Source organism: Rattus rattus, chromosome 10, assembly GCF_011064425.1.
Source record: "Rattus rattus isolate New Zealand chromosome 10, Rrattus_CSIRO_v1, whole genome shotgun sequence".
Classification (NCBI taxonomy): domain Eukaryota; kingdom Metazoa; phylum Chordata; class Mammalia; order Rodentia; family Muridae; genus Rattus; species Rattus rattus.
Window position 1 is genome coordinate 78,771,790 of NC_046163.1, and position 22,476 is coordinate 78,794,265.

Sequence of the window (22,476 nt, forward strand, 5' to 3'; positions counted from 1 at the left end):
TGGTCCATGTGAGCCACACCTAATAAAAAAATTACAATTTCATGCTACCTTTCTTGGTATACAACATATACTGGTATTTTGGCTATGGGGTAAATGTAAATGCTTCTGGCCTACTTGTATATATAGAGCAAAGAAACTAGTAACTTGAGATTCTAATTTTATATACTATCTATTTAATTTCTTTTATTTCATTTAATTCATACTTTAAATTGCTTTCTTTTTCATTCCAGCCATAAATACCGTCCTCAACACACTTAGTCATCAGAGAAATGCAAATCAAAACAACCCCGAGATTCCACCTCACACCAGTAAGAATGGCTAAGATCAAAAACTCAGGGGACAGCAGATGCTGTTGAGGATGTGGAGAAAGAGGAACACTCCTCCATTGTTGGTGGGATTGCAGACTGGTACAACCATTCTGGAAATCAGTCTGGAGGTTCCTCAGAAAAGTGGACATTGTACTGAGGCCCCAGCTATACCACTCCTGGGCATAACCCAAAAGATGCTCTAACACATAAAAAAGACACAATCTCGATTCTGTTCATATCAGCCTTATTTATAATAGCCAGAAGCTGTAAAGAACCCAGATGCCCTTCAACAGAGGAATGGATACAGGAAATATGGTACAGCTACACGATGGAATATTACTCAGCTATCAAAAACAATGACTACATGAAATTCATAGGCAAATGGATGGAACTAGAAAATATCCTGAGTGAGGTAACCCAATCACACAGACACAGGCACACACACACACACACACACACACACACACACACACACACAAAATGGTAGGCACTCACTGATAAGTAGATATTAGCCCAAAAGCTCAAATTACCCAAGATACAATCCACAGATCACATGAAGCTCAAAGTGTGAATGTTTCACTCCTTTTTAAAAGGGGGAATAAAAATAATCATAGGAGATATGGAGGCAAAATTTGGAGCAGAGACTGACGGAATGGCCATTCAGAGCCTGCCCCACCTGGGGATCCAGTCCACATAAAACAGCTACCAAACCCAGACAATATTGGTGAAGACAAAAAGTGAATGCTGACAGGAGCCTGATATAATTCTCTCCTGAGAGGCTCAGCCAGATCCTGACAAATCACCAGGGGGATGCTAGCAGCAAACCACTGAACTGAGAACAGGGTCCCCACTGGAGGAGTTAGAGAAAGGATTGAAGGAGCTGAAGGAGCTTGCAACCCCATAAGAACAACAATACCAGCCGACCAGAGCTCCCAGGGACTAAACCGCTACCCAAAGAGTACACATGGACAGACCCATGGCTTGTTGGGTTCTATTGTCCTTAAATTTGTAATTGTTCTGGAATTTAAAGAAAAAAACAAAACATTGTGGGTGGCAGATTTCATAAATGATACATCTCCTAAAAATCAATCAAGATAACTGCTTTTTGTCCAGTCTTGCTTTCTACAGACCTAAAGAATTTCCTACCAATAATAATAGATTCCTAAACAATAACTATCACCAAGCACATTGTCATTGGCCACTGTGACCCCTGGGAGATGTATCACTGAATCACAATATACTTATCCTGATTCTATTACTACAGACTCTACTAAAAGGACTAAGCATGAACTTCCTAAAGAGTGTTAAGTTTTGGATATGGAATGTTCCTCAGTGCACATGTGCTACCCATCTTGGCCTCAAGGTCGACACTGCCAAGGACCAGCCTCAGCTTGGAGAGGGGTTCTGAGAGAAGCAGGGTTTGAGAGCAGCGAAACAAACCACTCAGAGTCAAGTCACAGGTCCAAGCTGGTGGCCTGTGTTCTGCTATCAGGACTGCTTTCTCTATGTTCTGCTCAAGACAGTTCTCTCTTGCTATTCTAAAAATCCTCTGGATAGCTCATCTATGGCAGATCAAAAGCCCAGGTTTTTGTTTTTGTTTTTTTTTTTTTTTAATTTACAGATCATCTCACTCTTTTCCACAGGTTTCCTTTAGATTGTCCCATGAGTCAGCATTATGATCTCAGATCCCTTGCTTCTTAGGAGACAGCAAACACTTTCTTTTTTAAATATTGCAAAAGAACTCAGAGATCAGCCTGCCTTTGTTAAGCACAGAAATTAAGCCTTCTGGGTGGGATCCTACCCTGAAATTACCTTTTCTAACTACCCCTGAGGCTAACCTTGCTCTGTCCCAGGCTGACCCTGAACTCAAGAATCTGCCTGCTCTTGTAAGCATGAATGAAAACTTAGCTGGGTGAGATCTCCTGGGATCACCAGTCCAAGTATCTTGTATCTCCTTCCTCAGTATTTTTCTGACAGCTTGGCTTATGGTGCAGCTACCTCTGTTCCTTTAGATCTGTGAAGCTCATTATACAGCTCATATTGTATCCTTATATTTTAAATAGTTGAGAAAGTATATGTTTCGAACTCATGTTTTCGTAGTTCTTTCCCACAGCTTTAAGTCCTGTCCTGAACTTCCCAGCGTTTATCATTGTGCTAAAGATATGGACACACCCCGGACTCCTGGACATATACTTTTTCTAATTAGGAAATATCACAGAATTCAGAATGATCGATGCTAATCAAAGAGATTCTAAAGCAAGGAGATACTCACTTTGATTCAAAATAAAATTTTAGTAGTGTAATCAATTTCTGTCACTATATCAGACTAGAATATAGAAAAAACACTATCAGGGAGGGTGTGGGTTAAAGTATAAAAAGATAGGGTGAACAACTAGATTAAAGTCTTACTCTATATACTCACGTTCACACACAGGAACACTGCTATTCCAAATGCTTTCCACTCCATCAAGAACACAATGACTAGCAGAATTGCCTTTTAATTGACACCTAAGGAAGAAATGGGTAGTGGGCTGTAAAATGAATTCCCAGGTCTAGCCAAAAAAGCATCTGAGGATTTTGAGGATATGAAACCAGGAGGTGGAAGGGATGTGTGGCTGTAAAGCCATTCAATTACCACAGCTTGTAGCAGGTGGGTAAAACAGAATTGCGAAGCAACGGGACTTGTATTTAACAACACTCCCAGCTGACACTGAATGCAGTCAGGGCACAGCCAGACCCTGGACTCTAACTCAGACACCCGATCATACTGCAGGAAGTACGGTACCCAACTGTAAACCTACTCTGCTAAGGTAACGCCTCGCCAACTCTAGCACTGAAGAAGCAGAGGTAACGGGCAGGATACAGAGACTGGTATCTCAGTACCTGTGGTTGTTGCCTAGCTTAGAACGGCATGCTCAGCTACTGAAAAATATCATGTTTTTCTGGGTAATTCAGAGACGCAGATGACTTATTTAGTATAAGCATATGGCATATCAGAGACTTAAAATGTATTGTTTCTGTTGGGGGGGTTGCTATTTTGTTTGTTTTGCCTTTTGAAGCATTGGGACTAGAGAGAAAAATTGAAAGGGGAAAAAGCCAATTTTTGTAAGAAGTCATCCAAAATTCTCAAAGGATGTTAAACTCTTATGCTCTCCTAAATCTTTCATGTTCCTGGTATTTGGTGCCTGCCAAGAATTCTGTGCAGCACTGAAGAGCAGATTCTGTGTTGTCCATCGTTGGTAGCTTCATAGAGGCTGCTGTCAAGCATGTTTATGGCCTCACCTAAAATGTCAGTATCAGTCAGCATTTCAGAGCTCATAGCCAATTACTGATCAAGTATACGTACTGGGTTTTTTAATCCTGCACCTTATTTTTTTTTTTTGTTTCTCCTATAAATTCTATTATTGAGGATTTTTTTCTGAAAATGACAGCTCAATGTATTGTTATTTACATAAACTTTCTGTAATATATAATTTTTCTCAAAATTACTAGTGTTATTCTCTATTTAGAAAATGAGTTTTTCACTTAGTAATTACCTATATATTTAAAACCAGTAGTTATATTTGTTTTTGAATCTGTCATTTAATAAACATTCCAGTTTTCCCTTCATATTTCATTTTATGAATTCTACCAGTCATCAGTCTTTCCTATATACAATACTAGAAGTTGTGTCTTCTCCATGCCAACCTTCTCATAATGTGGACAAGTTCAGACTTGTTCCAACAGACTCGTTAATGTCCAACAGACTAGGTCTGCTTGCACTCACCCTGTATTACAAACAAAGGTCACTTTGGCCCCGAGTTGAAGATTTTGTGGAACGGATACATGCCCATTAGGAAGCTCGTCCAGGAAAGCACCACAGGATTTCACTGGAGAAAAATAAAAAAGCCAAACAGAAATAACAGCAGTGTATGGTGAATAAAAACATAAGCCATATATGTCAAGCAAGATAGCAGCCTTGGGACCTGCACATGTCGGGGGCACAGGACTCTGCAATGCAGAGAATCAGCCCAAAGGACAGTGTGGCCTGGCTCACAACAGTAGAGCACTTTCTGCTTGGAGAAAACTGATCTTTCTTTGGGGGTATAATCCAAGTATTGGATTTTGGTGCAGCTGACATATTGAGGAGGAAAGAAAGTTTCAGGCATGGAAACAATTTTCTCTCAGTGGTAAACTGGATCACAGATGCTAAAGGATCACAACTACAGGTCTGTATGTGGGAAAAGAAAGAAGAAAGCAAAAACAGCCTGATTTACATATGTCAAATGACTTTTCGCCAAAAGTGACAATGTAGTACGACACTGTGACTATGGCCGATAAATCTTGAATTTACTATTTTATCTGTAAGGTGTACACTAGGGTTACAACCCTTCCAATATAGAGTTTTGTTTTGTTTTGTTTGTTTTTGAGACAGGATTTCTTTGTGTAGCTTTGGCTATCCTGGAATTAGCTGTGTAGAGCAAGCTGGCCTCTAACGCACAGAGATCCACTGGGATTAAATGTGTGAACCACTACTGCCTGGCTACACTTCCAATTTCTACTCACCCTACACAAAATGAAGATCGATGGTTTACTTTAGATTCCCATACTACCTTTATAGAAAGGCATTACCAATGTTTAGCTTCACACTTTAGACTGTAAGAGGAATCTCAATGTTCTGACATATTTCCTAATGAATAACCACCATGGTGCTAACAAGTTTCTGTTCTGACCTCCTCTGAATCCTGCTTTGCCAAGGACCTGGCCTGGACTACTAGAGAGATGCCTCTCTTTGCAGCCCTACAACGCCAGTGCTATACAGTCATTGTTTTCACTCCATTCAGAAGATAGATGAACAAAACCTTTTTTAAAAATACTCCAGTTTCACTGAGCATACACCAGCTGATATGAGGCCCGGGACAGAGGGCTGCCTGGTCTGGTCTCAGTGAAAGAAGATGCACCTAACCCTCGAGAGGCTTGAGGCCCCAGGGAGGGTTATATAGGATGAGGAACAGCCAGAGGGCAGACCAGGAGGGGGATAATGACTGGACTGTAAAAAAACTTTACAAAAAAAAGAAAAAGCCCTCCAGTTTATCATAATGAAAGCATGCACTATATATGCAGTGTTCTAATAGGCCTGGGTCCAGCCTCTCTTTAAGCAATGTTTTTGAACTCAGAGAGTGAGGATATATGAGAGTCTTAGCACAACTGCATTAAGTTGCAAAAAGGGGAAAGCTCCCTCTGTCTCTGTCTCACATATATATATATCGCGTGTGCACATGTGTGTACACACACACACACACACACACACTGCACAACAAAACAAATACCACAACAACAACAAAAACAATAACAATCCAAAACCTCATTTCAAGTCAATTCTCTCTAACCTTGAGATTTCTCCAGTTAAAAATGGGATACTGGTCTACAATAAATTATTTCCTTTGAGGACTCATCTTTGATTACTAGATTATGCTGTTATATTTAAAGACTAGGCTGATTAAATTTATGTTGATTCCCACCTTGTGCTATATATTACCTTTTCACTGTTATGGGAAGAAGCATGAAAACTACAATTTCTTTGCTCTAGGGAAGTGGTTCCCAACCTTCCTAATGGTTGTGACACGTTAGTACAGTTGCTCATGCAGCGCTGACCCCCAGCCATAAAATTATCTTGGTTGCTACCTCAAAACTGTAATTTTGGTACTGTTATTGAATTACAATGCAAATACTGTTAGAGAAAGAGACTTGCCAAAGTGGTCTCAACCCACAGGTTAAAAAACAAAGCTCTAAGGGCTCTAATTAAGTTCTGCTACCTGGAAGCACATATATCAAACTGAGAGACAAGAGATGTGATAGAGACCTGTATGTATTCAGGAAAAGCTTCATTTGAGACAGCCTTGATGCCACGCAAGTGGGCAGTAGCTACTCAGATTCTAATAACACCAATGACCAGCAAGGACTGGCTCTATTCTGGAAGCACACCACAGTCTGGCTGACAGAGAGTGACAGTGTCAAGCAGGGCAGGGCCAACTGTGTCCCATTTCATTTATAGTAACAGTAGCTCCCTAATCCTTAGCAACACTGCTTTCCGCCTCTTACTCTTCCTGACCTAACATCTTTATAACCCATTTTCTACAGGAAAGCCTTTGTTCTTCGAAAAACCTGGCAGATAAGCAGACGTAGATTCTAATCTTCGCTCTGCAAGTTAGTATCTATATCATCTTGGAAAATTATCTAGCCTCTAAGCCTGAATATGGAAAAATAGTTAACTACTCCACAGCTTTATTTTATAAATTAACCATGCATACATTAAATGTAACTGCCCACGAATCACTCGCTTCATATCAGTAAATACATGCACAGCTGATATGCATATTAGGAACAGCTGATGGGAGCTGGACACTGCCACGCATGAAAAGAACTTCAGTGTATGAGAATTCCCAGGATGTATCACAATCCTTGCTCACATTTAGCCCTGCTTCTCAATTTGAGTGGATGTGCTTATAAGGGTGCTTGAGCACCCACACAAACATATCCCTTCTTGATTTCATATTCCCTTCCAAGAAAATTTACTCATTCAACCTGTTCACTTTATTCCCTCATCCAGAACCAACCCTATCCCCAGTCCCAATTCCATGGCATTGCACACTTCGAAGCCCAGGTCAGACTTACCCTTGAAGCAGCTTGGTAACTGAGGCTCCCATCTGTTTAGGGATCGGACATAACACACACTGCTGTCTCCTTTCATCATAAAGCCATCCTGACATCTAAACGCCACCATATCCCTTAAGGAAAACAAGCTTTTGTTTTCAGACACTATGACTGCATTTTCAACATGGGGAGGAGTACATTTGTTGAGTTCAATGCACTGAGGAGGAGGGCCACTCCAGACTCCAACTTGACCATCGATGCTGGTACAGTGTAAGGAGGGCTCACCCACCAGGTTAAAGAGCTTCTTCCCTCTCGCATCAGTGTTGCACTGGTAGGTAACTACCATTCCATAATGAAAATCTTCTCTGTTAGGACTGAAGAAATCTCCATTGGGAATGCTTGGGGGTATCTCACAAGGAATTGCTAGGCAAAAAAAGCAGATTAAACCCAGTGAATCACTGAACTGAAAATAGTTACACTTATTATTTGCTTTTAATATTTACTGACTTGCAGGTGAACTTTAAAATGTTGCCGTTTAGATTCACACAGTTACATATGCTCTGACTTTCCTACTTATTTCCTATAAACTCATAAAGTTGACCTTTTCATCTGAAATAACTCTTGGATCATACTAGAAAGTTTATATTAGCTTCTAGATTTTTCTTCCTGCCTATAATTTCAAAATTTGTTGTTAACTGAAAGGAAGTATTTAAAAAATAATATTCACTAAGAAAAAATAAGAGGCAAATGAAACAGAAATGGATAGAAGTACAAAATACAATTGGAATATGCCTGCAAATACAAGAAAATTGGTGAAACTGTAGATTACTCTGCATTAAGCATTTTGAAAATGTAATGCCTAAGTGAAAATATAGACCATTAATATTCATGCAAAATATGTAAAGATAAATTTGACCAATAACTCTTAAGAATACAACCTCACCAAATTCTGTCAATTTTCAAGTAATACATAATTCTAAATATAATTTCAAGTACTTTGAGACATGTAAAGGACAGAAACCTCAAATTAATATAAGATGAATTTTATGAACTAGATTACAAAAACCCCTAACTATTCTTAAAATGAAAGTGATTTGTACTGGGCTACTGTTCCTTGGGGATGAGGGAGTCAAACCAGTAAGAGGGACGAGGAATCTATTGAGTTTGTGGTGGTCTTAACAAATCAAAGGATAAAAAAAGCTGGAGTCCAGGGCCTCCTAAACAAGGAAGTTCTGGTAGGACCTTGGAAAGAACTGTAATCTTAGAATCAATGATGACTGACACTTACTATCTCAAAGGTTGGAAATCTTCAAGTCCTGTAGATAGTCAAGAAAAATTAAAGTTCCTGAGATTGAATCAAAATAGTGTGATTTGGCCAGTGTCCAGGAGCCTCACAGAATAAAGAAAACTAAGAAGAATGTGGGTTATTGCTGTGTTTTAAATATGGGTAATGTTCCCACAATACAATGTACCAAAGGCTTGGTCTACTGATGGCAAGAGGGCAATAGGAGGAGGGGCCTCGGTGAGGGCGTGGCCTTAAGGAGAGGTGGGGCTCTTCCTCTCTGTGCTTTGGCTCATTAGCTTTTGTTATTCGTAGTTTTGGTCCTCCATGTGCTCCTGCTATGAGGTGCTACCTCAGCAGAGGCCCTGAGCTGTAGAACTGGACCCTCAAAACTGTAAGCTGAAATAAATACTTTATCATAGAAGCTAATTATCTCAATTGTATCACTATACTGATAAGCAACTGACTTCACTAATTTTGTGCCTGACTCCTTTAAGTTGACTCCTGTGCTCATCTCTTCACACAAGCATGGTTATCAATCAGCTTATTCCCCTTAACAGAAAAATCGTCCAAACCTTCAGTCACTTTCTCTCTGTAACTCAGTCTGATCTGTTGTTTTACCAGGACTCTAGCAGGCTGAATCACATAGGTACAGTATAGTAGGGGTGTAGCCACCAGGGCCCAGGATGCCAATTAAGGAAATAGTTAAAACGTACAAGAAGGACAGTTATTTAAAATGAACAAATAAAACAGAAAGGGTGGTCCACTGACCCCAAAGTTTGCCTTCTGAGTACTGGCAGAAGCTGCAGGTTTAAATAGAGTAAGAATTGGGACAAAAGGCAAGAGTTATTTACAGTCGAGCAGCCATGGTCCTACCTGTTCTAGGTACAGTCTCCTCTCATTGACCACTGTCTCAGCCCTGGCTTTACAAGATGGTCTGAAGAAGTCCTTACTGTGTGAGAGAGCAAGATGGTTCTCTGGAGATTACTTCTGTCTCGTGGATAGTCTCAGTGTCTGGCTAATCGTTTTATCCAGGTAAGGGGGCAGGGTGGAAGGCGTCTGTACCTCACAATTTTACAGATTCAGAGTCTAACTAACAATTTGTCTAGCCATTCCTCACCCTCTTCTGTGGCATATTAACTTAACATAACCCTGGTTCCTACTAACAAAAGGCTAAGAATACCATCAGACAGCGTCTGAGGTCTATAGAAGTTTCTCTGCTTTGCTTCAAGCCCATCTACTTAATATTTCCACCAATGAATTTTAAAAGTGCCTTGATTAGAACTTTCCTTATTTTTTTTAATATAGAAACTTTTTGAGAGAAATTTCCTGAAAAGAAGCTGTATATGCAGAGACTGGTTCGATGACTAGAATTCCAGTACTGAAGAAATTGGAGTATTGCAAGTCCAGAGGCTAATTACCTACCTACTGTGGGCTCGTTCTAGCCCTCCAGAATATCCATTCTTTCCCTACTAACATCTTGTGGCTAATAGAAAGAAGCTTTCTGGAATCTATTAACTTAGCATTCCATTAGCTGCCACCAGCCCAAAAGCCAAGAATGTTATCAGATATCATCTTAGGTCAATAGAAAAGCTCTTCCCATCTCATTTTAACTCCCTATCTAACATACCCAATAATTTACTTTAAATTTGCCTTGATTTAATACTTTCTTTTTTGGGGAAAACATAAAACTTCATGAAACTGCTTCCACACTGAAGCATGGAATTTGGCAAAATCTAAATCTCTTGTACTGGGCCATATATAGTCACTTAGAAATAGCTCCCAGATAAATTATCTCTTGCTCCCTTTAAAATAAGATCTGTAGCTTATGCATTGACAACGTCATCAAATGTTGCCGTATTAGATCATGGAATTTGGGGCAACCAAAATCTGTGTTCCCCAGTCATGGCCATTCATGTTTGGCTCCAAAATAAACTCTCTTTTCTACTTTGAGAAGTTGTCTGTATTGTGCTATCAGGAGCATAACTTCTATCCCGTTTTTCCCCAAACCCAAGCTTAAATAAAATGATCTCCAGTAATCTGTCGCCTGGGTTTGTTTGTTTGTTTGTTTGTTTTAAATAAGCAGCAGTAGTAGCAGGAACTATGATATAAAAGAATGACATACACTCACATGACATTACACAGAGAGACTGGAGGGATAAAATAAGCACAACACTGAAGAATAACTAAAAACTTTCTAAGTCTGACAAAAGATATCACAGAATTGTAGATTCAAAAAGATGTATAAACTGGAACAACAATGTTCAAATAATTCTTCATCTAGACACATCACAAAGATATAAAATCTAATTCTACCATCCTGTATAACAGCCATGAAGCAAAGACAATAAATAAAAGGAACCAAAGGAGAAAATGTTTCAACAATGAAAGTTCCAGATTTATAAAATACAAAGGAATGCCAAAATAGTTCTTCAGGCCGAAGAACGAGAGTTTCATATAGTACTGATAGAGCCACAGCAAGGGGAGACGTTACCTAAAATAGCTGTGTGGGGGCAAAGTTTAACTCCTCACATTCAATGAGTAGATCAGAAACAAGATAGAAAGTATTTTGTTTTCTGCTTGCTCTAAGAGTACATGGGACACATGAAGTCACAGAGGTCTGTCTGTGTGAGAGGGCCAGAGAGAAACCTACGGGATGAATCTCTATTAGAATCCCAGTCAGTTAGCCAGGCAAACGTCCATTAGTTAGTGGGCTCAGTGAAAGCAGGTATGAATTCACACACGTGGAACTGTAAGATGTGGGGTCAGAAGAACTATTCAGTGTCTTTTATCTAGCTGTCCCATGGAAAAGTAGTCACCAGGGTGTGGCTATATGATTCAGATATCTATAAAGACCACAATGAAGAAGCCAGAAAAAAGCAGAACAAGAATTCCCTTCAAAAATTACTAATTTACTACTTCTGGTATGAGAAAGCTATAAAGTACGTTCCAATCATCCATGGGGATACACTCCAAAACTGCTGGAGATGGCTGAAAACGCGGCTAGTATCAGGCACTATGATAATATTTAATCTATAAATTTCACACAGTAAAATTATACTAAATAGAAGAATGATAGCTACACTGTAGTAAGCTATATAAATACGGCATCTTTCACTAAAATCTTAATATGCTTTATTCATCTTCTTTCAGGATGTATAACTACTGAATGTCTGTATGACGAAATGAAGTGAATGGCCAATTGTCTAGCACTAGGCTGCTGTCTAAGAATTATTCGAACACAAGCACTAGATACCTAGAGTAGCCTGACAAATGGGATGGCTACTGGATCTGCAGCATAAATAGATATACTGAAAAAGATCATTTCACCCTCAGTGGGATAGTGCTGAATGGAAAAAGACAGCCTAAGAGTTGGTCACACTCTTTACAATGATGCATAACTTAAAACTTAACAATTATTTATTTCTAAAATTTTATATCTAAGATGTTTTGGGTTGGTTGGTCATGGGTAACTTAAACCACGGACAGTAAACTGTGGCCAAATAAGGCTTTTATATTCGAAATGGATGCCAAGGCAGCATAATTCATTGCAAGATAACAATTTTTTTCCATAGAAATAATCCCATCGCTTGTGAAGCATGAAGAAGTAACATGAGAAAGAAATTGGTGGGAAGCAATGGAGTCACGCAGTTGCAGTTGTTTGTGGTACTGGGGACACGGGGAAGGCACAGTTTATCTTAGACAAGGGCACGCATTGTCTTTATAGCAGACAGAATTTAGAGGTGCACGGTGATGACACATGACAGTAAGATACGCTGAAGAGGTGGAGGACAGATGACAGGTTAGTCTGAAGCTAGCCGGGGCTACACCTTTCAACAGCCGTATCAGTTTAAAAATAAAAAACTTAATGCTTTCTTATGTGTCCAAGGGTAGTACACTGAATTAAATATGTAAGATTTTAGCTATTGTGGGTTTGATTATAGAAACTAATACAATATTGTCTAACAAATGAAAAAAGAACAATACAGAGAAGATAATGTGACAAGGAGACAGAGAATGATGTCATAAACCATAAAAGTAGAAGGAAAAAAAAATAGATTCTCTCTCTTGGCTTCCAGAAGAAACCAAGCATATTACTGATAACATGACTTGAGCATTTTGACCATCAAACTAAAAGATAAAAAATCCCTCTTCCTTAAGCTACCAAGTTTGCAATAACTTGTTATATGAACCTTAGAGAATGAATATATATACTTTATATACTCCCATCAGAAACTAAGAGAAAAATAGAGGAAAATAAAAATTTATTCTAAATCATTTTTCTAAATCACATTTATAAAAATTTACATAAAACCACTATCCAATCTTTTTAAGAACATTATCAAAATTGTCTCTATTCTGAGCCATAAAATAGGACTCAGTATGTTTCAAAGTAAACCAGTAAAAAATGAAAAACTGGAAAATCTCACAATGTTTAGAAATTAAGTATCACACTTGTAATTAGCCTACCTGTCAGACAACTTTTGTGCACAGTAGTAATAGACAAGAAAAACATGAAGGTAAATAAAACAGTTTGAACCGAATGTATAGATTTAAACATGCATCATAAAAAGTAAAAGTTTAAAACAAAATATCTTATTAGCCATGTCAATCAATTGAGCAGAGAAGTACGTAAAGTTGAGGTAAAAGCAAATGAAAGAAAGGAACTAACATGCAGGAATGAAAATTAAAAATAGACATACACTAGGAAACACACAACAAAGTTAAAGATGGCTTGTGAAAAGCTTAACAGAATTGACAGATCTCTGGCAAAACTGACCAAAGAAACAGATGTTATAACCAGTCTCTCAACTTTGTATCACTACAGAATCTATAGACATCGAAACGATAATGATAACTAAGAAGACATAAAAAGACATGAGTAAATGCCTTGAAAAACAAAACTTATCCCAAGTTAATTCAATAAGACATTAAATAAAATATGTTATTTTTAGTTATTATGAAAATAAAATCAGCAATTAAAAATGTAATAACCATAGTAACTTCCCCTCACTCAGATCTAGACAACTCTATTACTGAACCCACTGAAACATGTAAGCCAAAATAACATTATTATTATTAAACAAATTATTCTAGAGAACAGAAAATAATAATGTCCAGGACATTTTATGAGGCAACATAGCCTTGATGCCTAAACTGGACAGTGATACTAAAAGAAAAAAAGCTAATTATTACCTAGTATTTCTTGAAACATAGGTGCAAATATCCTAAACAAAATTAGAAAACTGAATTCAGCAATATTTAAACAGGGTGATACAACGACCAAAATGGGGTTTCACAAGCTCATTTCAAATATTAAATCTACTTTAAAATGCTAACATTAAAAGATATTAGCAATCACACATATATCTGAATACATACAAATATAGAAAATTATAATATATGACACATCAGAACCAAGATAGTTTTATTTTACAAATTCAGTTGGTCGGGCCCTTTAAAGTCAAGGTGACATATTAACAAGATGGAAGAAAAACAGATATGATTATTTTGTGTGTGTAGAATTATAATTAAAACACACAATAAGGGCAAATCTTTCAGCAAATTAGAAATTAAGGAGAATTTCCTTAATCAGAGAATATTGTTTTTAGTCTGATCATTTATCTGTTAAAGAGTGGTTTTGGACTGGACTCAGACTTGGAAGTAGAAGACAAGGACAGCCTATATCTTTTGGCAATCTGTTTCTGACATCACGACATCTGTGTTGCGGGACACATGGAGCAATGAGACACTCAATCTTGGGTGCCTTGGCCCTAGGCCTCCTACCTTGCTCAGGAGCTTTCTGACAATGCATCAGCAGACATCATCATCTGCTTTAGAGATCGAAAGCTTCCAGATTCTGCTGCCTCTTTTGATCCCAACCACAGACACACAGTACTAACTGTCAGTCCAGGAATATCTTTCTCTCCTTTTTTATACAATACTCAAGCTGAGAACACTCAGAGTGGCCCTCTTCATGCATCCCAAACAGACTTGCACCCCTTCTCTCCAGTTATCCTTGATCTATAGAAAGAATGCCCAGTCACAACGCTTTGTCCTTACCACACGTAACCCTTTCACCACAGCATCAGCAGCTCCTTCAGTGGCCCCGCACCTCTCATAGAAAATCTCATATGAAATCTGTGTTCATTGTCCAGGAGGACAAAATACTCAACTCGAATGATGCCTTATTTAAAAAACTGAAGCAAATGCTTTAAGATGACCTCTGAAAGTCTAATATTATCTCTTATAGTCAACATATACTGGAGGCTATAACAAATATATACACTAAAGACCCAAGGAAGCAAACATTTCAAAACTTGGTTAAGTTGGTAGATAGCAAGAGTATACAGAAAGTTAAAAAAAAAAAAAAAAGAAAAAAAGAAAGAAATGTGCCAATTGCTGGGTGCAGGGCCAAAATTTGCATGTCCAAGTCTGTAAATTTTCAAGTTTATGTCTGTGGTAGCATGCATGAGACCCTGGGGTCAATCTCAGTCCTGCAAAAATTATATAATTCAAGAGAAATTTTAAAATACATCAATAAAAGTAATAGAAGAAAAACGAACTTACATTCACAAATAGGTGCCTTGGCATCCCAGGCAACGCTCTGATCAGAGATGATGCACATAGCAGAGGAGGAACCAATGAGGCGGTATCTACACACAGAGTAAAGAATATTAAGGAATAAGTAACCATCTGCTCGAGTTGCCGATTCCCAGGGGTCACTATCTTAGAAGCTTCAGGATATTTTTCTTTCTTGTCAATGAAAAACTCATATCTTCTTTTGGGCCTTTTGATTTCCTTCTTCATTCCTTCCTAACTAAATGAGATTTCTCTTTTTATCATCTTACTACACAATCTGCAGTAAATTATAGTTATTTCCTATAAGTCTTATTTTTAAAGACATTACAAGCGTCGTGAAGGCAAAGGAAATGTTTTATGTATTTGTGTACATTATACAAATATGAATTCATTCGCACTTTGTAAGCATTAATGTGAATACCTAGGTAAGGGAATGCTTTGACAGCAAGATTCAGCAAAGAAACTCAAATCTGAAACAAGAGATGACTTCATACTTAAAACAGCAAAACTCAATGTCAGCAATACTCAATTAATGTTGGCAATACTCAGTTAATATGCTGCAAACTGTCTAGTATATCATAAAATTAAAACAATTCATGCTACACTTCACAGCAACTCATAACTACACATCATTCTGTACACACGACTGTAAGTGGTGTGTTTTAAATTTAAATTCCACCTGCTCCTCTTCCTATGAGAAAGAGACTTTTGTTTGTTTTGTTTTTTTGAGACAAGGTTTCTCTGTGTAGCCCTGGCTGTCCTCAAACTTGTTCTATAGTCCAATATGGCCTCAAACTCAGAGATCCTGCCCCTGCCTCCCAAGTGCTAGGATTAAGAGCTAGCACCACCATCACCTGGCAGAAAAGACAAGACCTTTACACAATCTTATATATGTAGGCTTGTGTATTCGCCACCATGTCAAGATCTACAAGACCCTTTCCTCTCCAAGTTGCTTTGGTCATGGTGTTTCATCGCAGCAACCGTACCCAGAACACACGGTGGGAGGGGGATATAATGTACAGCGTGAACATTAACATTAGTAATTACAACTGCTCTTTAAAAGACTTTATATTCAGAGGATAGTTAGGCTAGGCTCTTGTCTGCCAGCATAATAGAGAATCATTAATAATGTCAGGGATTGGTGACATCAAAGGGATGGGTTCTTACCTGGGCCAGTGATTTGGCCATTCCCTCAGTCTCTGCTCCACCTTTGTCCCTGCATTTCTTTTAGACAGGTCAAATTTTGTGTTCAAAGTTTTGTGAGTGTTGGTGTCCTTATCCCGCCACTGGGGTCCTGCCTGGCTACAGGAGGTGGCCTCTCCAAGCTCCATGTTCCCATTGCATCGAGGCAAAGGTCAGCTGCATTGAATCCTAGGCGCCTCCTCCATCCCAGGACTCTGGGACTTCCTAGAGATTCCCCCACACACCCCTACCCTGGGGCAGATTTCATTCATTCTTTTGGCCCTCTGGTTCTCTCCCCTGTCTCTCCTGATACCTGATCCTGCGCCCTCATTCTCCTCACTCTCCCACCCACTGCCCTCTAACCAGCAGCTGACTGAAACAAAGCAGATACCCGCAGCCCAACCTTGGACAGAGGTAGGCGACTCTTGTGTAACAGTTGGGGGAAAAGATTGAAGACCCTGAGGGGATGGGAACCCCACAAGACCAACAGAGTCAACTAACCTGAACCCCTGAGAGATCTCAGAGACTGAGCCACCAACCAAAGAACACACAGGTAGCAGATGTGCGCTCAGTCCCCATGTGGGCCCCCCAACAACTGGGGCAGAGACTCTCCCTAAAACTGTAGCCTGACTGTGGTATCTGTTCCCCCACAGGACTGCCTTATCTGGCCTCAGTGGGAGAGAATACTCCTAATCTGGCAGGGACTTGATGTGCCAGGGTGAGGGCATACCCAGAGGGGCCGTCCTCTCAGACGAGATGGAAAGGGGGGATGGGAGGAGGGTCTCTGAGGGGGAATCAGGGGAGCAGCTTTTAGGATGGAAACAAACAAACAAAAAAAATCGAACATACATCAGCCAAGATTACCCAGAAAAACAGAATTATCTAGCAAGTTATTGCCATTGAAACCATGACATATACCTAGTGAATTTATTGTTATGTAATAGCTTTTGATATTCCTAATATTATGAAGAGACAGAAACACATTACTCTCTTTCTGTATACTGCATGCATGGTAGTAGTCTAATATTTTACATGTCTTACAGAATGTCCTATGTACACTTGAGAAGAATGTATATTCTTGTTATTTGTGTTCTATTTATATCTGCTCCTTTTTTACTGAGTTCATTTGATGAATGATCTATTTATTGCTAAAAATGGAGTACTGAAGTCCTGTACTACTACAGTATTGCCGTCGATTTCATCCATCAATTCTGTTAACATTTGCTTTACATATTCACGTGCTCTGATGTGAATATGAATTTATAACTGTCACATCCCTGTACTCAACTGACCATTTTAGTGTAGTGCCGCTAATTCCCGAGCTTAATGTGACCATCACCAACATGAAGTACAAGTAATGCTGTAACCTATAAGATACCTTGTCCTGCAGAAATAAGCAAAAAACACCGCTCAGAGCTAGATCTGAGTAATAGTGAAAATTCTGTCAGCATTCATTTATGGAAGGAAAGAGAAAGGTCAGAAGACCCTTACCTGAGAATCCAGATACCAATCCTCCTGCTTCAACTACATATAACTGTTATGAGCTAGTAAGATTTACAGGAGGCGAAAGATTAACCGGGAGTTGGAATATTTCAGCAGTGTAGTTTTTCCTGAGTTATCTGTGCTATGGGTGGGGTTTGAAGTTGCCTTTGAGACAACCATTCTCCTGCAAATAATCCTGAAAAATTCATTGATTCATCAAGCTAGACTTGAATAGAATCCTTTTTTTCTGGTCTCCCATTGCCTTACTTGTGTAAAAGCTGTTTTTTTACTTTATCCCAGAAAACGTTACGCATCTACGATGCTGTCTGTTGTGACAGCCTTTCACTTTGTCTAACAATGATCCCCCTGCCTTATTCCATTTGCCACTCTCATGGAACATCTTTTCCCTTCACTTGCTTTCAGATTATGTGTCTTTAAAGCTCTATCTTAAGTCTCTTTACAGGCAGCTGCATACTGCTTCATCTATTCAGCAACTCTATATATTTTTCCTATTACAGCATATGGCTAACTTTGTTTTAAAGCAAATTATAGATAAGTAAAGAATGACCCCTATTATTTTGTTTCCTGACATTTTTCTACTTTGCTTCCATGCTTTCTCACTTATTTTCTTCCTCTGTAATTTGATGCTCCTTTGGCAGTGGTTATGTTTGGTAACTTTATCTTTGTATAACTAGTAAGGTTGACTTTGTGATTATTTCAAAGCTTATATAAAATACCTTAGAGTAATAATAATTTTGAAGCCGATGATACCTTTAACTATGGTAGTATGAAGAGAGAAAGGGGAATAATGAAACAAGAAGGGCGAGTAGGGTAGGGAACTGGAGGGTAGAGTAAGAATGTAGGGAGGGATAACTGTCCTAGTCTGTGTCTCCACTGCCATGATAAAACAGTGATCAAAAGCAAATATAAGGGAAAGAAAGGCTTACATTCCCATGTTATAGCCCAGCACTGAGGGAAGTCAAGTCTGGGTAGGAACCCAACCAGGACCTAAAGACAGGATTTAAAACAGAGGCTACAGATGAATGTTCCTTACACTGTCCTGTTCATTCTCAACCTTGTCTACACAACTCAGGACTAGCTGCCCAGGGGTGGTGGGCTGGACCCGCCACATCAATCATTAATCAAGTGAATACTCACAGACACACCCACAGGTCAAGCTAATGGAGCCAATTCCTCAACTGGGTGTCTCTGGTTCGTGTCAGGTTGACAACTAACCAACGTAATAACTAAAGACCTTTTAAAAAGTCATACGAAAACCTACTATTGTAAGTTTTAAATATATACACATATAAGAGAAGCTTGAAGTGCAGACAATCTGAGAGCTCAGAGGAGACAAATACTTCTGCTCATATTCCTGCCCCAAGAAGAACCTGCCTAGTGCGCTCTGGGCACAGGAACCTAGGAGCAGTAAAGGGCAGGACCCTTCCAGTTTCTGCCTGAACCCAGAGCTGAAAGCCAGTCACCAGGAACGCTGACACACCTGAGAGCAGAGGTAAGACCAATTCTTCTGCTCCAAGTGGACTGCGTGAAGGCCTCGGGACACACAAATAAGATCCTTCCTGTTTCTCCTGCACCCAGAGCTGAACTGGTCCCACAGCCCTCTGTACCCAGATCCGGCTGAAAGTAAACAGGTCTACAGGAATGCTGACACACAGGTTTACAGGACGGACCGTCAAGCCACTGTCAGAGATCACTGTCACAGATTTAGTTCATGCCCTATAGCTTAACTAACATTCAGATTTTCACTCTGTGTTGAGTAATGAGGAGAACTAACATGAGCACATACTTTGTGAGGACTTCATGCTTGACATACTCAAAGAGAGATTTCTGAGTTGTGTTCCCTACGTGATATGCTGATCCTGTAAACTCCTGTTCCCTGTCCATGTGCTATCATTTGGAAATAAGGTATTTGTAGATGTAGTTAAGCTAAAATTAGGGTCTTTAGAATGGATCCTAATCCAACATAACCACTATCACTGTAAAAAGAGAGAACACTGAATATAAATACATACAGAACAACATGTACTCACAGATAGAGAGAAAGCAATCATGTAGATGGACACAAAAATTAAGAGTTGTGCTCTAAGGGGTTGGGGATTTAGCTCAGTGGTAGAGCCCTTGCCTAGGAAGCACAAGGCCCTGGGTTCGGTCCCCAGCTCCGGAAAAAAAAAAAAAAAAAGAGTTGTGCTCTACAGAGTAGGCCTAGAGCTCCTGGAGGAGGCAAGGCAGATCCCACCCCTAAAGACATCAGAGGCAGCAGTGTCCTGACAACACCTTATTTTGGACTTGTAGACTTGGAATCAAACTCTTAATTTTTCTTGTTTGAAAACACTCTGTGGTACTCATCTCAGCAACCCTGGTAAACTAATAAAAGCTGTGAATTTAAGACCTGTTCTTCCTCAGAGCTCCCTGGGCTTTTCTTTCTTCTAGCAGCATCCACTCTGAATTTCAGAAGTCTGTGTGCTTAGACTGCCCTATCTCACCCAGTGAGTGCCTCACTTTCTATGTATGTTTCCATAGTTAGAAACATCTCCTAAAGGTTCATAGATTAAAAGCTTAGTCTCCCAGGCTATGATCTTACTGGGATGTGGTAGAATCTTCAAGAGGTAGGACTGAAGGGACAAAGTTAGGACACCAGTGACAATGCCTTGGGAGGAGATATTGAGACCTTAGCCCTTTCTTGCCTCTCTTCTCTTCCTGGCAACTATAAGGTGAACGGGCCTTCTTTACCGTGTTCCTACTGTAATGGACCAAAGCAAGAGAGTCAAGAGAACATGAACTGAAACTTCTGTAATTATGAGTTAAAACATACCTTTAATCTTTTACTTCATTATCCCAATTATTTTATCATAGTAATGGAAAGCTAACACGTGTGTTATTTGCTTATTCAATAGGGATAACATGTCTTTCCCACAAAGTCATTTCTATTTCTATTCATTTCAATCAAGAGGTAAGCGATTATGTTCAAGCCTTCTAAGGCTCGGTAACATTGTGATGGTATTTGTTGTAGAGCTTTGCTGCAGAGCACTTGTCTAGCATATTGAAAGCCTGCACAAACACTACAAAACACAACACAAACAAAAGGCAAATAAGGAAGTAATAGATTAGACGTCTTTTCCTAAGATCTGACTAGAAATTAGTACTGCTATTCCAGAACACTTTGAGCAAAGAGATGTTGTTGCCAACTCACCCTTCATTACAGGTATAAGTGATAGAGGATCCAAACCGAATGTCTGTGTTTACATGTACTATGCCATTCTGAGGATCTAAAGGAGTTTCACATTGTTTACCTATGAAAAAGAAACAGAATTGTGGAAAAACAAGTACAATAAACTAAACTTTTTGTAGTTTATGAACTTCTAACCTGATTATAACTTACTGTAGAATATATATAACTGTAATATATACTGTAATTGTAATATATTGTAATTGTAATATATACTGTAGAATATATATAACTGTAACATTTCAAAGGTTTTGCCACTTTGGAGAAATTCATCAGACAGTAGTTTCCAAAAGAACTCTCATCCAAGTTTTTCCTTATTTTCACACAGTGATTCCCTAAAACTTGTATACTTCTTTTATTACCAAAGCATTCTTCTAAGTATTCCGATTCACAGGCCTCGAAGTCTGAAATTTTTCCACCTCTTAGCTGTTAAATACACTTTGCTTCAGAATCATTAATTACTTAATGACAGTTGTGCAAAGTCAGACACCCTAAGTGAGATATCCTGGGGCTATTTTCTTTTAGTCATGCCCTGTAACAATCATTCTTATTAAATGTATTAACGACTGAGAAGACAGAATCACAGAGTACAAAGATTTGACTAACCAGAATGATCCACATGTACTATATACCTTAGATAAGATTAGTAATGTGTCATATTCTAAACTCCAGACAAACTGAGGCAGACTCTACTATTTGTCACAAAGGAGCTTCTTCTGCAGTTACTCACGTATACACATGTCTTGAGGACTTGTCCACACTGAGTTTTCTTGGCAGGTGATAGAGAACTGTCTCTTGATATATCCTGGACAACATTCATACTTCAAAGATGTTCCAACGGGAAACGTGGATTCATCAGTTGGATTTATAGGTTTGGCATAAGGAAATGGTGGTGGGGCTGGGCACTGGCCTGGAGAACGAGACACAGCAATATTACACTGGAGGAGGACACCCCTCATCACTCCCAGTTCCCTAGCTAACTATGAGGGCCCATGATCCTCCTCTCTAGCATTCAAGAATGGGTCAGTACTATGGCCAAGGGGGGAAAAATAATAAAATTCAAAAAATAAAACTGTATTTCATTTTGTTAATGTATTTTCCAATACATGTTTTGATTTAACTTCCAGACTCAGTTTATTGTCCTTTAAGGCTTGGCAGTATTAACTTAAGTGGCAGATAGAGTCAAATAATTTCTATCCAATAATTATCTGTTAGAAAAAAATCATTTTAATTTAACTTTGGAAATAATACATTTTTGTTATGACTTCTTTTCCTTCTAATACTTTCACTTCTGCTAGATGCTAAAAATGTCATATTTAAATATTGCAATTTATTTTATAGTTGTCTATTTCTGTTCATTATACCCATCTTTTATTTTATATACCCATAGAACATCCAAATTTAAATTGTTATATTTCATGAAAGGTTAAATTTTATCATAATATCCTCAATTTTCATTTAAAATCTTATTTCATGTTCATCTTATTTCTGAAACCAAACTGAGTAGAATACGATTTTTAATACTCGATATATCAATTGGACAATGTGAGTGTGAGAGTGTGTGTGTGTGTGTGTGTGTGTGTGTGTGTGTGTGTGTACATGTGCTTGGTGTGAATGCATATATGCATGGTTTTTCATGTGTGTGTTTGCATGTTTGCACATGCATGTTTGTGAGTACAAATGGAAGCCTGAAGGTGATGTTGGAAATTATCCTTTATCACTCTAGGTTTCTCATTGAAGCAGAGTCTCTCAGTGAAACC

At 38.9% G+C, this 22,476-nt stretch overlaps 1 protein-coding gene across 1 annotated transcript in view; it reads right to left on the reverse strand.

The window, feature by feature from the left end:
• LOC116910946 (complement component receptor 1-like protein) overlaps window positions 1-22,476 on the reverse strand; it is a 44,548-nt gene that overhangs the window by 3,378 nt on the left and 18,694 nt on the right. Inside the window, exons 3-8 of the mRNA XM_032914683.1 lie at window positions 21,447-21,626; window positions 20,681-20,780; window positions 14,794-14,879; window positions 6,880-7,364; window positions 4,075-4,298; window positions 2,731-2,816 (exon numbers count right to left, since the gene is read on the reverse strand). Of these exons, the coding sequence (XP_032770574.1) occupies window positions 2,731-2,816; window positions 4,075-4,298; window positions 6,880-7,364; window positions 14,794-14,879; window positions 20,681-20,780; window positions 21,447-21,626 (1,161 nt within the window). The remainder of the gene's footprint in view (window positions 1-2,730; window positions 2,817-4,074; window positions 4,299-6,879; window positions 7,365-14,793; window positions 14,880-20,680; window positions 20,781-21,446; window positions 21,627-22,476) is intronic.